General features: G+C 45.6%; 4 protein-coding genes across 4 annotated transcripts; 2 read left to right on the top strand and 2 right to left on the bottom strand.

Annotated features, from left to right (window-relative positions):
- Positions 1 to 996: 996 nt before the first annotated feature.
- Positions 997 to 3,726, bottom strand: L199_004144 (uncharacterized protein; the record flags this gene model as incomplete). The annotated part of the gene is made up of 16 exons (XM_064889872.1): positions 997 to 1,023; positions 1,123 to 1,367; positions 1,499 to 1,588; positions 1,665 to 1,757; positions 1,813 to 1,903; positions 1,965 to 2,064; positions 2,148 to 2,218; positions 2,275 to 2,343; positions 2,395 to 2,467; positions 2,523 to 2,591; positions 2,653 to 2,741; positions 2,804 to 2,941; positions 3,016 to 3,083; positions 3,157 to 3,301; positions 3,389 to 3,493; positions 3,595 to 3,726. The coding sequence occupies 16 exons, from the start codon at positions 3,724 to 3,726 to the stop codon at positions 997 to 999; spliced, it is 1,605 nt and encodes a 534-aa protein (XP_064745944.1).
- A 662-nt stretch (positions 3,727 to 4,388) lies between these two features.
- Positions 4,389 to 6,113, top strand: L199_004143 (uncharacterized protein; the record flags this gene model as incomplete). The annotated part of the gene is made up of 7 exons (XM_064889871.1): positions 4,389 to 4,547; positions 4,619 to 4,729; positions 4,798 to 4,953; positions 5,011 to 5,280; positions 5,337 to 5,420; positions 5,476 to 5,868; positions 5,931 to 6,113. 7 exons carry the CDS (start codon positions 4,389 to 4,391, stop codon positions 6,111 to 6,113), a joined length of 1,356 nt encoding a protein of 451 aa, XP_064745943.1.
- Positions 6,114 to 6,536: 423 nt separating this feature from the next.
- On the top strand, positions 6,537 to 9,569 carry L199_004142 (uncharacterized protein; the record flags this gene model as incomplete). Its single annotated transcript, XM_064889870.1, has 12 exons — positions 6,537 to 6,655; positions 6,774 to 6,863; positions 6,925 to 7,300; positions 7,371 to 7,882; positions 7,964 to 8,075; positions 8,131 to 8,148; positions 8,217 to 8,306; positions 8,378 to 8,586; positions 8,665 to 8,920; positions 8,993 to 9,038; positions 9,107 to 9,207; positions 9,291 to 9,569. The coding sequence occupies 12 exons, from the start codon at positions 6,537 to 6,539 to the stop codon at positions 9,567 to 9,569; spliced, it is 2,208 nt and encodes a 735-aa protein (XP_064745942.1).
- Positions 9,570 to 9,786: 217 nt separating this feature from the next.
- L199_004141 (uncharacterized protein) lies at positions 9,787 to 14,590 on the bottom strand (the record flags this gene model as incomplete). The annotated part of the gene is made up of 16 exons (XM_064889869.1): positions 9,787 to 9,979; positions 10,047 to 10,407; positions 10,467 to 10,934; positions 11,001 to 11,554; positions 11,612 to 11,770; positions 11,825 to 12,454; positions 12,506 to 12,797; positions 12,848 to 12,921; positions 12,975 to 13,171; positions 13,225 to 13,316; positions 13,375 to 13,740; positions 13,795 to 13,948; positions 14,013 to 14,087; positions 14,145 to 14,319; positions 14,386 to 14,453; positions 14,531 to 14,590. 16 exons carry the CDS (start codon positions 14,588 to 14,590, stop codon positions 9,787 to 9,789), a joined length of 3,918 nt encoding a protein of 1,305 aa, XP_064745941.1.
- Between the last annotated feature and the right edge of the window lie 754 nt (positions 14,591 to 15,344).

The following is a 15,344-nucleotide window of genomic DNA, read 5'->3' as shown; positions in this document are numbered from 1 at the left end:
CATCATACTCGAATCATCTTTCAAGTCCAACACCTCTTCCATCTTATCATGCCATTTACATGGCTGATGAAGATTCATTGTTACATGAACGAGGGGCACAATGTTTTCTTACTCCGGCTGTCCCGATATGGTCACGAGGGTATCACATCCGTCGAGCTCGTGAAAGCTGACGTTATATCCCGATATCCCGATTCGAGAAGAAATACGTCGAGCCCATCATTACATTTAATGCAAGTCAGGTTGAGATCGAACACTTGTGTGAAATGGCAGTGACCTGGCCTGTGTATGGACGATAAGACACACAAGGGGTTGCGCCTCAGACATTGTCACAACTCACCATTTTCGTCTTCCGCCTTATGCTCTTTTTTCTGCAGAATTGTGTTCTGTTGGGGCCTAAACTGTGCCTGTATACATGGTCAGCCTGTCAATCGAGGGTCATTGCAATGATATCGTCGCGGATCCGATCAATGGCTCGACGCATGATGTATCGACCAGAGCAAGAGAGCCAAATTGAAGTCATACATTTTAAGTATATAGCTGTCAGTATATAGCCAATCGATGCATTTGTATCATTGTGGCGCTGATCAGCTATCTGCGCTGTCGTGAGATGATGAGAGAAGCCTTTAGGGGCATTCACCTGCGATACTGCTTGCAACTATTTCGCCATATGACAAATGATAGCGCTATATCCTGTCACTGGTTGGCTTTATGGATAACGGTGGTCCTCGCCCACAAAATACATCAAAGCCAATCTACAAATTCAGCACGTCGAACACACCCATCTCAATCTTCACAACTGTTTCAAAGGGCACAAAACCCTCAAACCGTATACAAAAGTACCAAAAACGTAGGGATAATCTGATCAAATCCTAAAGAAGCAAGTTGTCATAGTAAAGTAGTCTATAGATAATCGAGTCGTAAGGCAAAAGCAATTTTACGCTGTTGAGAGTCGCATACAATACAGCAAATATGTTTCATTGCCAATAAGAAAACCGGCTAGTAGGTATGTCTAAATTTAGGGTTCTACAATAGAAAGACAAATGGGACGAAACATATTAGCAAATTTTTCTTGAAAATTTACGAGTATACGAGGTGTATAAGCGATGTAGAATCTTTACTTACCTGTTTATCAGTGAGATCTTTCCATTCCGCACCGATATCTTCCTCTTGACCATCCAAAGCGCTCATGTATTCTTGTTCTTGGATGACCTTCTTCTTGTTATCCCTCCAGCACAAGAACCCATAGAGGGACAAGAGACCCATACAGACGCAATATCCAGTTAACATTACGGTATAGGCGGTTGGGTATGAAGGATCTTCTTTAGCTCGGAAGGATTGAGGTCCCACTAAATTCCCTACAGCGTAACCTGAAGAAAAGAGCGGCGTCAGCCGCAGAACTACCGTACAACACGCGTCAAACACGTGTTTGTGCCACTTTCACTCATCATCTGGAGAGGTCTTCTCATCGTCCTCGGACTTGTTTTCGACATCAACTCACCTAAATATGAGATTCCAAAGACAGCTACCTTCTTTGTGGTTCCTCCGACGTTGTGATACATGATTAGCTGGCCGAATACCATGTAGGGAGCTGTCCAAGAACGCCAAAAACGTCAGCGAGGCATGCTTGGGGTCATCAAAGATCTGCGGCTGTGATCAGGACTCACCCCAGTACATATAAACGATGTATAAACCAGCTAAGGATCCGCCGATGTTGCTGTGTGGAACAACCTTGAGGACCACCGTGCCGATTAAACAGACTGCAAAGCAGAGGTTCGTCAGACGGAGAACTTTGTCGTTTAAGTGTTTACTTACCTATAACTGAACCCATTGCACAGAGAAGAGGTTGACGAGTTCGCTTGGCGAGCCAAACCCAGAAGAAGGCTGCGAACCATCCGATAGGTCCCTATGTCAACTGGAATTGTTAGTGCTTGGTCAGGCGAACGAGCATGGTGATGGTGACTCACAGTCGGCATGTTCATGAGAGTCAATTGCTTGGTACTGAAATGGAGACCTGCAACTACGATAGAGTAAAATCCACTCAGACCACCATTGGGAATGTTCAAACTATTACATTCAAAGGTCAGTACGTCTTGTTTTCTCAAGGAGTGTGACCATCGCCTTGACAAGTGCAGAGTCTTGACACTTACGTGATTGATATAAGGAAATATAACCAAGTTCGAATATCGAGTAAAGCCTCTTTGACTTGATCCCATTTAGTCTGATTCGGATACAGATGAGCTCGATCACTGCAGAAAGAAGGTGATATATACTTACGTGAGTGTTGACCATACCCGTTTGATTACCCGCCAATCTAGCCACAGCGATGTATCTTTGCCTCTCCGTCTACAACTTAAATCAGCAATGTCACGATGTGAGTGGACGAAAGATACTCACCAACCACCAAGCTCTGGTTGGGTTTGAAGGGAAGAAGATCCAATCCAAAATACCAAAGGTGACGGAGATGCACCTATACAAGACATCAGCATTGTATCAACAACATCGTGAATAAGGATAAGACTTACGCAGTGATCAAGAACAACAGTTGCCATCTGGATAAATGAGCGGTTGGAGTGTAAAATTGAACAGCATATCTAATGATCATTACTGCCCGTTAATGATTACCTCAACCTTACTGAAGTGATCGCCACTCACGATAACAATCCATTGACAACAGAAGAGAGGGTGTTGAATACAATGACAGTTCGGACACCTTGTTCCTCTTTCTTCCACCACATACCGATCTAAGGAGATGGCCAATATCAGCATCGTGGCCTTCTCACTAACTCACAAAACGACTACTTACCACAAGACCAGCTCCCGAAGTGTTCATACCCTCAAACATACCTAGGATGAAACGAACAGCTTGGAGACCGCCAGCATTCTTAACACCCATAGTGGCAAAAGTCATAATACCAAACATGAACACATTGAAAGAGAAAACCTGGCATCCCAAGAAAAGAGAAGTCGTCAGCGTCAAACAAAAGGTATAAACAAGCTGGAAGAGTGCAAGCGTACCTTTCCAGTAGGAAGCTTTTGGATAAGCCATGATTGCGGGAAAACAGTTAAGATGGAACCGAAGAAAACTAATGTTGCATTTTCGTCAAAAACCCTTTCTTATCCCTTAGAAGCTGGGAGGATGGTGCGTGGGTCACTCACTAATGGAAGAACTCCACGAATATTGTTGTCCGACCAAATGCAAGTCCGTTCTGAGACCGAAGCTCGCGGAGGTACCCAAAATCACCTTGTCAATACCGCCCATCATCAAGGACATGGTAACGAGAGGCAAAACGATCATGTCGAGCTGAAAAAATCAAATGTCTATCAGTCCTGGGGCGAAAAATCGCATATTTCTTTTTGGTTTTTCAACTTTTTTGAACTTTGAACTGACTTTTCTAAGCACAGCTTTCTCCTCTGCTTCTGTCCAGGGAGCCATGATCTCATGTGCATCGGCTCGTTGGGCCAACTCAGCGAAATATTCAGCTCCGACATCGTACTATAGCGATTTGGTTTTATGTGTCAGCAACTGCCAATCGCCGCTCGGCTCAATATGCCACATGGCAAGTTTTTTGGCCGAACTCAGAATTGGGAACTTACATTCTTGTCTTTGATAGCATCGAGATCTTTAGTGTGGATGACAGGCTCATCAGGTGCATGAGGTACTACCTGAGGTTCGATCATATCTCCTTTTTCTCGATCGTCATGTTCGTGGTATGCTGTAGTGCCCATCTTGATTATCGATCGTATCGTATCGGTAGAGTAGAACTCGAAGTTAGGTGGCTTTGACTAATGGAGGGAAAGAAGGATAGATGATCTGGGATGAGATCACTTATGTATAAACGCTTCTTCCCGGTATTCTAGTCTATCGATAGAATTCGGGATATACTTTCCGTAAAGGAGTTGTGGTTTCCATAACATGAGATAGGGGGCGCGTGAAGAGGAAAGACACCGGTCTTAGTCGGTCCGTTCAATTTACGGCATATAAATTGTCATTTACCAATTACCTTTTTAGGTGCAAGTCGCATGATTGGGTAGATAAACCCAACTTGAGAGATAAGGTCATGTGAGATAAGTTGAACAGACGGACACCCTGAAATGCAGCTGGAAGTGAAGCAACTCAAACCCGAAATCCGCTCGTACACTGCTTGCATTCTTATCGCTCTCGCGTCTACACGTAGAAACACTTCGGAAACGATTTTGCTTGTTTGTCCACTTTCACGGACCCGTCGACTCAAGATGCTTTCATCTCTCAATCGCAGACACTCAGGGGGTTGGTATGCATGTCGGAAGATGTCGATTAGGTCTTATCGTTTTTACTACTCTACTTGTAACACTCACATCGAAGACCTTAGCTTATCTAGACTCACCATACCGGACAACAAGTTCAGACGATGATATCGAAAGAATCCCCGATCCTCGTGGTGGGAGGTGCAGGGACGATGGGTTCGTCGACTGCTCTCCATCTAGCTAGGAGAGGGTATACGGATGTGAGGGTGTTGGACATGTTCCAGCCCCCTTCTGCTAACTCTGCAGGAAATGATATGAACAAGGTGAATAAAAATAATATATCCGTACAGAATGTATTAGTATAAGCATGTTGATTTGATGTTGTGATGAGCAGATGATCAGTACTCAGTATGTTGAAGGGATATGGGGGAGATTAGCTTTCGAGACTTGGGATGCATGGAACAATGATCGTTTATTTACACCTTTCTTACATCCAGTTGGCAGAGTGAGTCCTTCAACCCAGATTGTTCAAAACAGAAAATAGCATGCTTGCTGACTATGTGAGTGGAACAGTTGGATTTAGCCCATAACGATGAAGGTCGTTTGGAACGGTTGAAAAAGCAGTACGATCTAAATCACTCAACTGGCAGAAGAGACAACGTAGAATGGCTGAGAAGTAAGGAAGATATACTCAAGAAAGCTTCGTACATGAATCAGGGAGATGTCGAGGTGAGTATACTAAGGCTATATCATCTGTAACATTAAGTAGCTGACGATATTCTGTAGGGGTGGGAAGGCTTGTATATCAGAGACGCAGGATGGGTAGCAGCTCGAGATGCTTTGACAGCGGTCGGAGCAGAGTTGAGAAAGCTGGGAGTGAAAAGTGCTTTCGGAACGTCGGGTACTTTCAAATCTTTGATTCTAGGTGAAGATGGACAAACATGTCTGGGTGTCAGGACTGTAGATGGGACAGAGTGGCCTGCGGATCTGGTGATACTGGCTACGGGGGCTTGGTCGCCTACTTTATTGGATCTAGAAGATCAATGTGTATCCAAGGTGAGTGTGTCCACTCTATACTAGAGAGTATACACGCTGAAAGTGCATTCGTGTAGTGCTGGCAATTTGGGCATATCCAAATGACACCCGAAGAGGTCAAGCAGCTTCAGAATACCCCCACGATGTACAGTAGTGAGCTGGTAAGTTGTCCCCGCATCTTCAGTGAGTTGCCTTTCTGACAATGCAATTCCACAGGGCTTTTTCATGGAACCATCACCAGAGGGAATAATGAAGTTCGTCAATGAATTCGAAGGTTACACCCGTTTGGCATCATGTCGACCATTTGGATCAGATAAGGATATCACCATGTCTGTTCCCAGATCTCACGCTCTGAACCCTACGGATACCATACCAGAAGAAGGTGAACAGGCCATCAGAAAAGTAATCAAAACTTGTTTCCCCCAATTTGCAGATAGACCTTTGTTCGATAAAGCTATATGCTGGTGTACAGACTCGTACGATGGAAATTGGTTATTGACTGAAGATCCCAGGTACAAGGGACTGGTATTGGCTACGGGAGATTGCGGTCATACGTTCAAGATGTTACCTATTGTAGGAAGATATGTAGTAGATCTCATAGAGGGTAAAGTAAGTGATCAACTGTTACAAGGAGCTGCCGCCCTCAGAGCTGATTTGTGCATCTGATGTAGCTCTCAGACGAAGATAGACTGAGGTGGAGATGGAGACCTGAGGGAAAGAAAGCTGGTGATATAGGACGAGAGGGACCTAAGCCGGACGATCTAGCTGATAAGCCAGGCTGGTGTCATGACGAAGAGAAGGGGGATAGTACCATTGCAGCTTTGGCTAGTAGAATGACTGAAGCTAAGCTGTAGCGATAGACAGGAAGCCTGTGATTGAGCTAGGTGTATTTGTATCACCCCAGGCAACTCATGTGCGGCAACATCCAGGGAGAGTCAGACCCACATACACTCATATACAAGCCCATGCACAGAACATGCACAGACCCAATCAGACACATCTTTTCTTGTGTATGTACCATTTCTGTCATCAACGAACATCGAGAATCGAGATGAATGCTTGAGAATGACAGCCCTTATCGTACTGTATGCTACAAAATGCATCTGATTGGAAACTTCGATTTCAAGCAAAACGCCCAGGGATTTTCGCGCGCATGTGCTTATCGCTCTATCGGCCATTCCTTCCCGGTTTTATTGACACCTTTCTCTTCTCTTTCTCAACTTGTTCATATCATTACTGTGCGTTTGAAACGGGAGTTAGATCGCAGCTACACAACCATGCCACCCAAGCGGAAAGCGACGGACACAATCTCTGACTCAGAGCACGCTTCGTCAACTAAAGGTCAAACCAAGCGACCAACTCACACGTCCAGAGCGTGCGACAATTGTCGACGGAGGTAAGTTCCCTTTTTATATGGTCATTCCCCATGGGTGCCCACCCTTGGCAACAGCCTATGACACCTCTTCTGTTCATGTATGGGCTTGTCGCTGATGGATTTTATGGTGGTGACGTAGAAAGATAAGATGTGATGGGCAGTATCCGCAGTGTGGTGTATGCAAGGAGAGAGACTGTCCGTGTGAGTACAAGGATGAGGATAAACGGAGGTAAGTGAAACCGATCGAGGTGCCCGAGGTGTATCTTTGAGCTGATGGGAATGAGATACAGGACCCACCAAGAGCATATGGATCTGTTGAACAACAGGATGGATAGATTCGAAAAGCTTATAGAGGATCTTCTGAGAAATACCGCTGGTGGGAGTTCGACACACTCTGCTCACCCAGCCCCTGCTCCTCCATCGGTCCATCCTCATACAGATTATCCTCATCCTCAAAGTACGAGTCAAAATCAGATAGATCCCATCATACCAGTCAGTAGGGACCATAGGACTAGTGAGGCTGGACCAAGCAACTGGAACTCAATTCAACCTATCCCAGATGTTAGTGGGTCAACCTTTCGAGAACAGTCAGATCCTGGTGTTTCGCCGGTGACTTCGTCGAAACTCAGGAATCTAGGTGGAACAAGTGGATACGAGCGATTCCAGGTGTGTGCACCCCTTTTCCCACTCTGTGGACATATAGAATCTCATCCGCTGACCGGTTTGTTTGGAGTAGAGAGTAGAGGAGTCCGCCGGGGCATTACTCCAATACGGTCCCACTTCATTATGGACAGTGACCAGTCCTCGAGAAGAGAAAGAAAATAGGAATGAACATTCCCCTGATCTCATCGAATTGGGAAGTGGAGATTGGATCGATTGGTCATATAACCTTCCCGAAGCTCTCAATATTACTCGGACAATACACGATCGAGTAATAGGACATTTCAGCGCTTTCTACGCTCCATGGGGAATATCAGTCGACATACCGTCGTTCCTCGTAGATCTGAACAAATGCAATCTCATCAGAGCAGCGACCCAAACAAGACCCCAACAATCTCGTACAGCATCTTATTCGCCATTATTACACTGCTGCGTAATATACCTGGGATTACGGTTGATCAAGCATGAATATCCGGCATTGATGAAGACCTATGAAAGTGTGTTCATCAAACATTGCATGAACTTGCTATTAGAAGAATGCGATCATACGGCACTGAGCTCCCTTAGGGCCTACAACCTTTTCTCAACGTGAGTGTGTATTGTTTCTGGTCTATATAATCACACATCAAGAAATCCTGGTGATTACAGAGCTGACGAGATACGATTTAGCTGCCTCCATTTCGTGAGGATGTCATCCAGCGAGAATACCTTGAATGCTGGGCAAAGGCAATTTGCTACTGGTTATCTGTACTCTGGAATGACGATCGCTGGTGTACATGCTGTGAGTATACTTCGCTATGTCAATTGCCTGATCTTAAGCTCACCTTGGGTATTAGCTTGGACTAAATATCAATGTAGGTTATAACTCTCGATCGTATCGTGCTGCCCTACTGATCTTATCTGTTCTTGTGAACTTTTCCAGTGTGCGGACTACGTCAGTAAGGGTCTGATAAGTGAGAAAGAACGAAATCTACGCGAGTATGCTTTCTGGACTATCTACATATTCGATACGGTCAGTTGATTCGCTTTGATCAAAATATACTTCAGTCTTCTCAATGCTCACTTTTGATGTGTTTCACGTAGCTACGAGCTTTAGCTGCAGGTCGTCAACCGATGTTCCCGGATCAAACTGAGGTACCAGTGCCGACTATTGATCCAGCCATGGATGATACGCCATGGACTGCACCGACGACTCCGATAGGGAATGGAATAGGAGTGCGATCATTGAGATCAACAACGTTTCATTGGATGGCTAAACTGGCGAGAATCTGTAGATCCATTTTGGAGAATTTGTAAGTGATGTTTCTGTGTCTGCATAGATTGTTATTTCGTTATCTTATCTTAGATATCTGACTTCCACCCAAATATAGATATTCGCCCGCTTCGCGTTCGACCCCTGCCCGGCAAGACGAGATCATCGATACCGTCTCTCTGAAGCTCGACGATTGGTACAAGAGGTTTCCACTACGCCCTATCGAAATTACCCCATTACCTCATATTCTCTTGTTACACATGTACTATCATCTCTCGGTGATATTCGTTCATAGACCATTTTACAGGGGGCACAGGATGGAGTCAGCTCAGAGATGTAATACTGCTGCAGTTCATATTTTGGAATTATTACATGTGAGTCGTCTGTCTCCCAATGTATCCTGCTTAGATGTAAAAATCCGCTAATTATCCTCAACTGAATGGTAGATATTCAAGCGGACTCATCAGATCAGATATGCTCACCACAACATGAGTGAGTGAAAATCCCTTTCATTTTGTTAGGCGTCAGATATTGGGAATATGACAGCTCTCATAATTTAGTCAACGTGATCTTCGGAGCCGCTACGATATTTCTCCTTCGAATTGCCGAAGCGTCAAATACGAATGATAGTGATGTGCACAAGCGAAATTTCGATCAATGTGTAAGTTGTTCTTTCTCGTCATTCTCATGGTTGTTATCTCTTAACATGTACAATCAGCATGAACTAACAGTCAGATCTTACAGGTCGATTTCATGGCTGAATTAAGTCTAACATGGGTCGAAGCAGGAATTACCCGAAACATCTTAATCGCCTTACAATCAGAGTACGAATTACCAGGGCTTGGACATCCAGATGGACATTCACAAACGCCCCAAACAGCAGGAATGGGAATCGGTAATACCGATATGACTACGTCGACTGTACCGTGGATAGACCCATTTAATGATATGCAGGATATATGGGGGATGATGTTCAACGATCAGAGTTTCCAGTGGCAGGACTTTGGGAATGGTACACAGTAGGTAGTAACTCGATACATTCATATCTGCATATGTATATGTCATATGTCCACCCCTTCTTGTGAACAAAGCGACAGATTGAGACACTTGGTAGCTATGCCATTTGCACAATGTCGTATAAGTCGTGTGCAGATGTTAGAATCATATTGAAAACCGGAAATGCATTCATCTATATACACCAAAAACGAGAGGAAAGTACATAATACATATCATAATCGTATCAATCGCACTCAGCTTGCGTTTGATTCCATTGCGAGACACTTCCATTAGCCCGGGTGAAAGGAGGCGGTTGACTCCCAGGCTTAGAGACAACATATGGACCTTGAGCGCCATTCTGTTTCTCTTTGCCTGGGGGTACGCCCCACCCACCAGCACCAGCAGTATGTACGATAAGCTGTTCGCCAGCCAACATTCTGCCAAAATCGAAATCAGCTCTAAGTCAACAGTGGTTCTTAGGATGAACAAGACAGGTTGACTCACGAAATTTGATGAGCAGGCTTAAGTTTGACTGTCCTGAATCCGCCATTTCTCTTCCTCTTTCTGAGATACGAGGCACCTCTGATACCATCTTCACCTCCCTCTGATCCATGGGGAGCAATGACTCTTCGTTGACCATCGTGACTTGCATCCATATCGACCCTAGCCTCGTAGATACGGATGATACCGTCACCTCCTCGATGTTGACCTGCACCACCTGTACCTCGTCTTATACTGAATTCTCGCAATATAGCTGGGAATCGACTTTCGAGCAATTCAAGATCTCCAATCTTGGTATTGGTCATGTTAGTGTGAACAGCAGATTGACCGTCCCATGTAGGTCCAGCTGAAGCACCTCCGCAAGCTATGAGATGATGTTCGTCAGCACATATTGCAATATCGGATCATACTTGACCAACTCACTTGTCTCGGCCCAAGTATATTTCTTGTACATCAAATGAGTACCGTTCATGGACCCATGCGAACCGGACATGACGTTGAAAGCGGTGAATACGATGTCTGCCACTCTCTGAGCAACTTCACCATTACCTTGTGAAACAGCTGCATCTTCTCCAGCAGACAGGACGGATTCTTCAGGAATGATGATGTTGAGAGGAGCCAATACACCAGCGTTCATAGGGATATCGGTACCGGACATAGTTCGAAGACAGTACAAGATACCCGATCGGGTTATAGCTGGAGGAGCATTGAAATTGGCAAGTACCTCTGGTCCTGTACCTGTGAAATCGAATGTCGCACTTCCATCTTCATTAACGTCGATCTTGACTTTCACAACTGTACCATCATCGAAGTAATCGGTAGCTTCGTAGGTCTTACCGGCGTATGGTCGGAGAGCATCTCGAGTACATGCCTCGGCGTTCTTTCGGATAGCTAATATATGATAGGTTGTCAGCTGGTGAGTGCGGGCATTTAACTTGATTGTGTCATTCAACCCACCCCTCATGTAGAAGTGCACGACATCTTTACCATACTCTTCGAAAAGAGCATGAAGTTGAGCGGTTCCAACAGCACAAGCAGAGACTTGAGCCTTGAGATCAGATAAATTATGGTCGATTCGCTTGGTGGGTTTACAGTTAGGGTAATCACCAGCCGCCATGAAAGCGTCGACTACCTCTTTCTCGTTGAATACACCATCTCTAACGATAAAAGTAGACTCGAATCGTACACCCTCTTCCATACTGTCAATCTGGTTGGGGTGGTGGGAGTTTCCTTCCAATCCACCAATATCGGTGTGGTGTCCTCTAGCAGCCACCCAGAATACGATCTCTTTTCCAGCTTCATCGAAAACGGGTTGGATTACAGTGATATCGGGTCTATGACCACCACCTGCAGTATGTTCGTTGGACAACAGGAAGTCTCCAGGACGAAGTTGTCCCTTTCTTCTGTTGGCCTGATAGATGACGGCATACTGCATGGATCCAAGATGGGCAGGCACGTTAGGCGCATTGGCTACGAGCTCTCCGTTGGGGTCGAAGAGGGCACAAGAGAAGCTGCGGGAGAATCAGCAACATGCCTAACGGTGAGCTGGGATGGCGAGTATAACTCACTCAAGTCGTTCCTTGATGGATACGGAGACAGCAGTCTTTTGTAAAGCTCGACACATCATCTCCGCTACACTGGCAAATCGATGATTGAAAATGGACAATTGAATAGGGTCAACCGAGTTCAGGTCGATCTCCTTCTTGGGACCCAAGCCGACATCGATGCTACAAATAAAGTCAGTTTGGGTGTCCTGTGCATGCCGGTAGATATTAACTCACTAGACGTGTGACTTCAGTATCCTAGCGGTGTTTTGAGGATGAAGGACAATGGTTTGAGTCTTATCTAAAATGATGGCGGGACCGGAAACCTTCATACCAGGTCTGAGATCTTGGAGTCTGAAAAGAGGAATGTCGGTGAATTTACCCAACTCCTCAAAGTATACCGAGTTGGTAGTGAAAGGTTGAGGCTCAGGTACAGAAATCTCACTCGATTCGAGTTGTCTGAGCTCTTCGACGTAAGGGGAAGTCTCACTGAGATTGTCAGAAAGAGCTTTCGCAGTAGCTCGAACTCTGACAGCAGCTACCATGATGGGAGCGTCCAAAACGAAAGCGAATTCTCGTCGATGCTCCTCGACGAAAGCTTTGGCGAAATCGCCATCTTGAGGTTTGGCAATCATCAGGGTGGTATCGGAACCTTGGTATTGCATGTTGAGGTAACTGTCGTATACGATTGAATCAGATGATTCCCCTTGATCGATGAGTTTCTGAAGGGCTCGAGCTTTGAGACCCTCAAATCGCTCGTCAATGGCTGGCAGATATTCCTTTGAGAATTCTTGAACGAAAGGCTCCGAAACGTCGACAGCCACATCTGCGAGAGCCATGCCATAGGCGGACAAGATGGAAGAGTACCTATCATTAAGTATTAGCTTCGTACTTCGGTTAAGCCGTGACATGGCTCACTTATGTACTATGACATTATGCATGCCCAACAAGGCAGCGAGCGCAGTCGCATGTTGGCCACCTGCGCCACCGAAACAGGACAGGTTATGGGCACTGGTCCTGAAACCACGCTGTTCAGTCAATGCTCGAATAGGCCGGGCCATCGAAGAGTTGGCAACATTGATAAATCCAGAAGCGACTTCGGCGGGAGTTAAGTTGGAGTTGTTTTCCTTGTTGATCTGATCGGTGAGAGCTTGGAATTTCTCTTTGACGATCTCGTAATCGAGGGGCATGTTTTCAGTCGGACCAAAGACTATAGTTGCATCAGCGGGTATCCTCTTCATAAATTGGTCCGCAACTCACTTTTAGGGAAGGAATCAATGTGAAGTCTCCCCAAGAACAAGTTCGCATCGGTGACGGTCAAAGGTCCCCCTTTTCTGTGCAAAAAGGTCAGCAGGGTTGGCAGGATTCACCGTAGGGTTATACTTACCGGTAACAGGCGGGACCAGGATGAGCACCAGCCGAAGCGGGACCAACGTTGAAGATTTGGTTAGAGTAGGTGAGAATAGATCCACCACCGGCAGCGACGGTGTTGATATCCAATTGAGGGACCTGAATGGATATACCGGCAGTCGTAGTCTCGAACACATGCTCGTATGTCCCGCTGAATCGAGATACATCGGTAGACTAGGTAGATCTTCAGTATTCACCTCCAAGCACGGTAATCACATGGAACTCACTGTACCACCCATGTCGAAACCAACTACTGGAGATCCGTCTAATGGGTCGTAAGAAGTCTTGGCAAAGCCCACAACACCTCCAGCAGGACCGGCTATCAAAGGAATCAGCGTGCTGTATACTGGGATACAATGTCATCTCGTCGGACTTACAGAGAATAGCTCTGAGACCGGAGAACTTCTTGAAATCCGCTAAAGCACCGTCAGATTGCATGAAGGAGACTCTACATTTCGAATCTTCTAATTTTCCCTTGAATCCTTTGGCGAAACCATTCAGGTATCGCTTGACTTCTGGTGTCAAGTACGCATCGGCAGTTGCAGATTGACCTCTGGCGATGAAACCGATCTTGGCTTCGATCTCCGCAGACACACTGACATTTTCGAAACCCATTTCTTCGGCGATTTTGGCGATTCTCTGCTCGTCCTCTGCCCAGAGGTATGAGTGGGCGAGTACAATGGCGATGGATCGATATCCCTCGTCATACAAGCCTCTGAGAGAAGCGGTGACCTCCTCAACATCTACAATAAGTCCATCAGCTTTGATCGACTTGTGAGAGATTGAGAGGTACTCACTCAATGGCTTGAGCTCCCTGACAGTCACTCCACTACTTGTCTTGATAAGTCTTTCACCGTTCTCCGATACAGTCTTTCCTTCTTCTACAAATTCGTACCATTCAGGTATTATCCTCTCGTCGATCTCCACGACTTTCGAATATAGGACTTCAGGCTGTTAATGTAGCATACGAGATCAGTTTTAGTCCAGGGAAGTGACTCATACAAAATGTACCCACCTTCTTGACAGCAAGCTGGAAGAGGAACGGACGGGTCTGGAAGGCGATCTCCAAAGCATCTGCGTGACCTTTGTTCTGATCGTATCCATCAGCACCTGTTCTCGTGCTCAATTGATAGTTGAAACGACTCACGATCAACAATGCACATCGTTCTCCCTTTCGTTCTAAAAGAGCATTGGTAGCTACAGTAGTACCCATTCGAAGAAATTCTATCTTCTCAGTATCTATAGGCTGATTCCTTGGAATCTTCTCCCCAGTGAACCATTCCAATACTCTTCGTACACCTTCTGCAGGAGCATCAGGGTAACTGATAACACCAAGGGAGGGTCAGCTGTGAGTATCTCTGTGTGTATTTGAGTAATGCAACCCTTACTTATCTGGATCCACACTCAGAAGCTTGACCAAGTGATCTCCTTTCGTCTCACTCATTGCGATCACATCCTACTCGTCTTATCAGCATCAGGTACGTACCCACCAACCGGCCAAGTTGAGGAGAGCGAGTGGAGGTGCGAACTCACACAGAAAGTACCTCCTCGATCTATACAGATCTTGACCTTATCACTAACTGGTGCAGGCATCTTTGTATGCTTGATTTCGATGTTTGAATGATGAGAAACATTGTAAAATCGTAATCATATCTCTTTGAAAGATGTCTTATGACAGAATGAGGTGAAGGTGATTTCGGAAAATGGTTTCCGGATCAACAACAATGTGGAATCGACATACCGTACTGAGTTGGGGCTAAATATGCTTTGTGAGAATACCGGCCCGTTTGACCGTTTGACGGATTGCCTCTACGGTGCATGACATACGTTCCTTGCTCTGGATATGTGCGTATGTAGGAGGCAGGGGAAAGGATGGAGTGGGTTCTTGGTGATTGGCTTATCGCTTGAGATTTTTGGTCACCATCGGTTTAATCCGACTGCAGGTGTTTGCGGCTTTAAAAGTTGTTGGCAGATGGCATTTATGCAGAAACACGGTGAACCCGAAGTGACGGAGTTATGCTTTTTACATGTGAGTCTACAGAGCATGACGTGGTTTTGTGAAGGAAGATAAGGCAGTGTTCTGAAGATCACTGACACTGTAATCGGTAGAGTGGACTATATTACATCGGAGTGGAAGCCGCAGTCCGCGCCAAGCTAGGCTCAATCTCACCATCTGGGGCAGAGGAAGATTGCCTCGAGCTCATCCAATCAAACGAATTCCACCTTCTTTAAACCTTCTCAATTTCGATCGATCCCACTGAGATACTTGCGAGTGTCTGATTGACGGATGGGGACTGATTTTCGAAATTCATCATGTCCTAAGTTTCGCAGTGAGACATGCGTACCG

The sequence above is a fragment of the Kwoniella botswanensis genome, chromosome 1, assembly GCF_036426115.1.
Source record: "Kwoniella botswanensis chromosome 1, complete sequence".
Lineage (NCBI taxonomy): Eukaryota > Fungi > Basidiomycota > Tremellomycetes > Tremellales > Cryptococcaceae > Kwoniella > Kwoniella botswanensis.
Note: the sequence above shows the minus strand (reverse complement) of the source record. Positions and strands in the feature narration are given on the sequence as shown.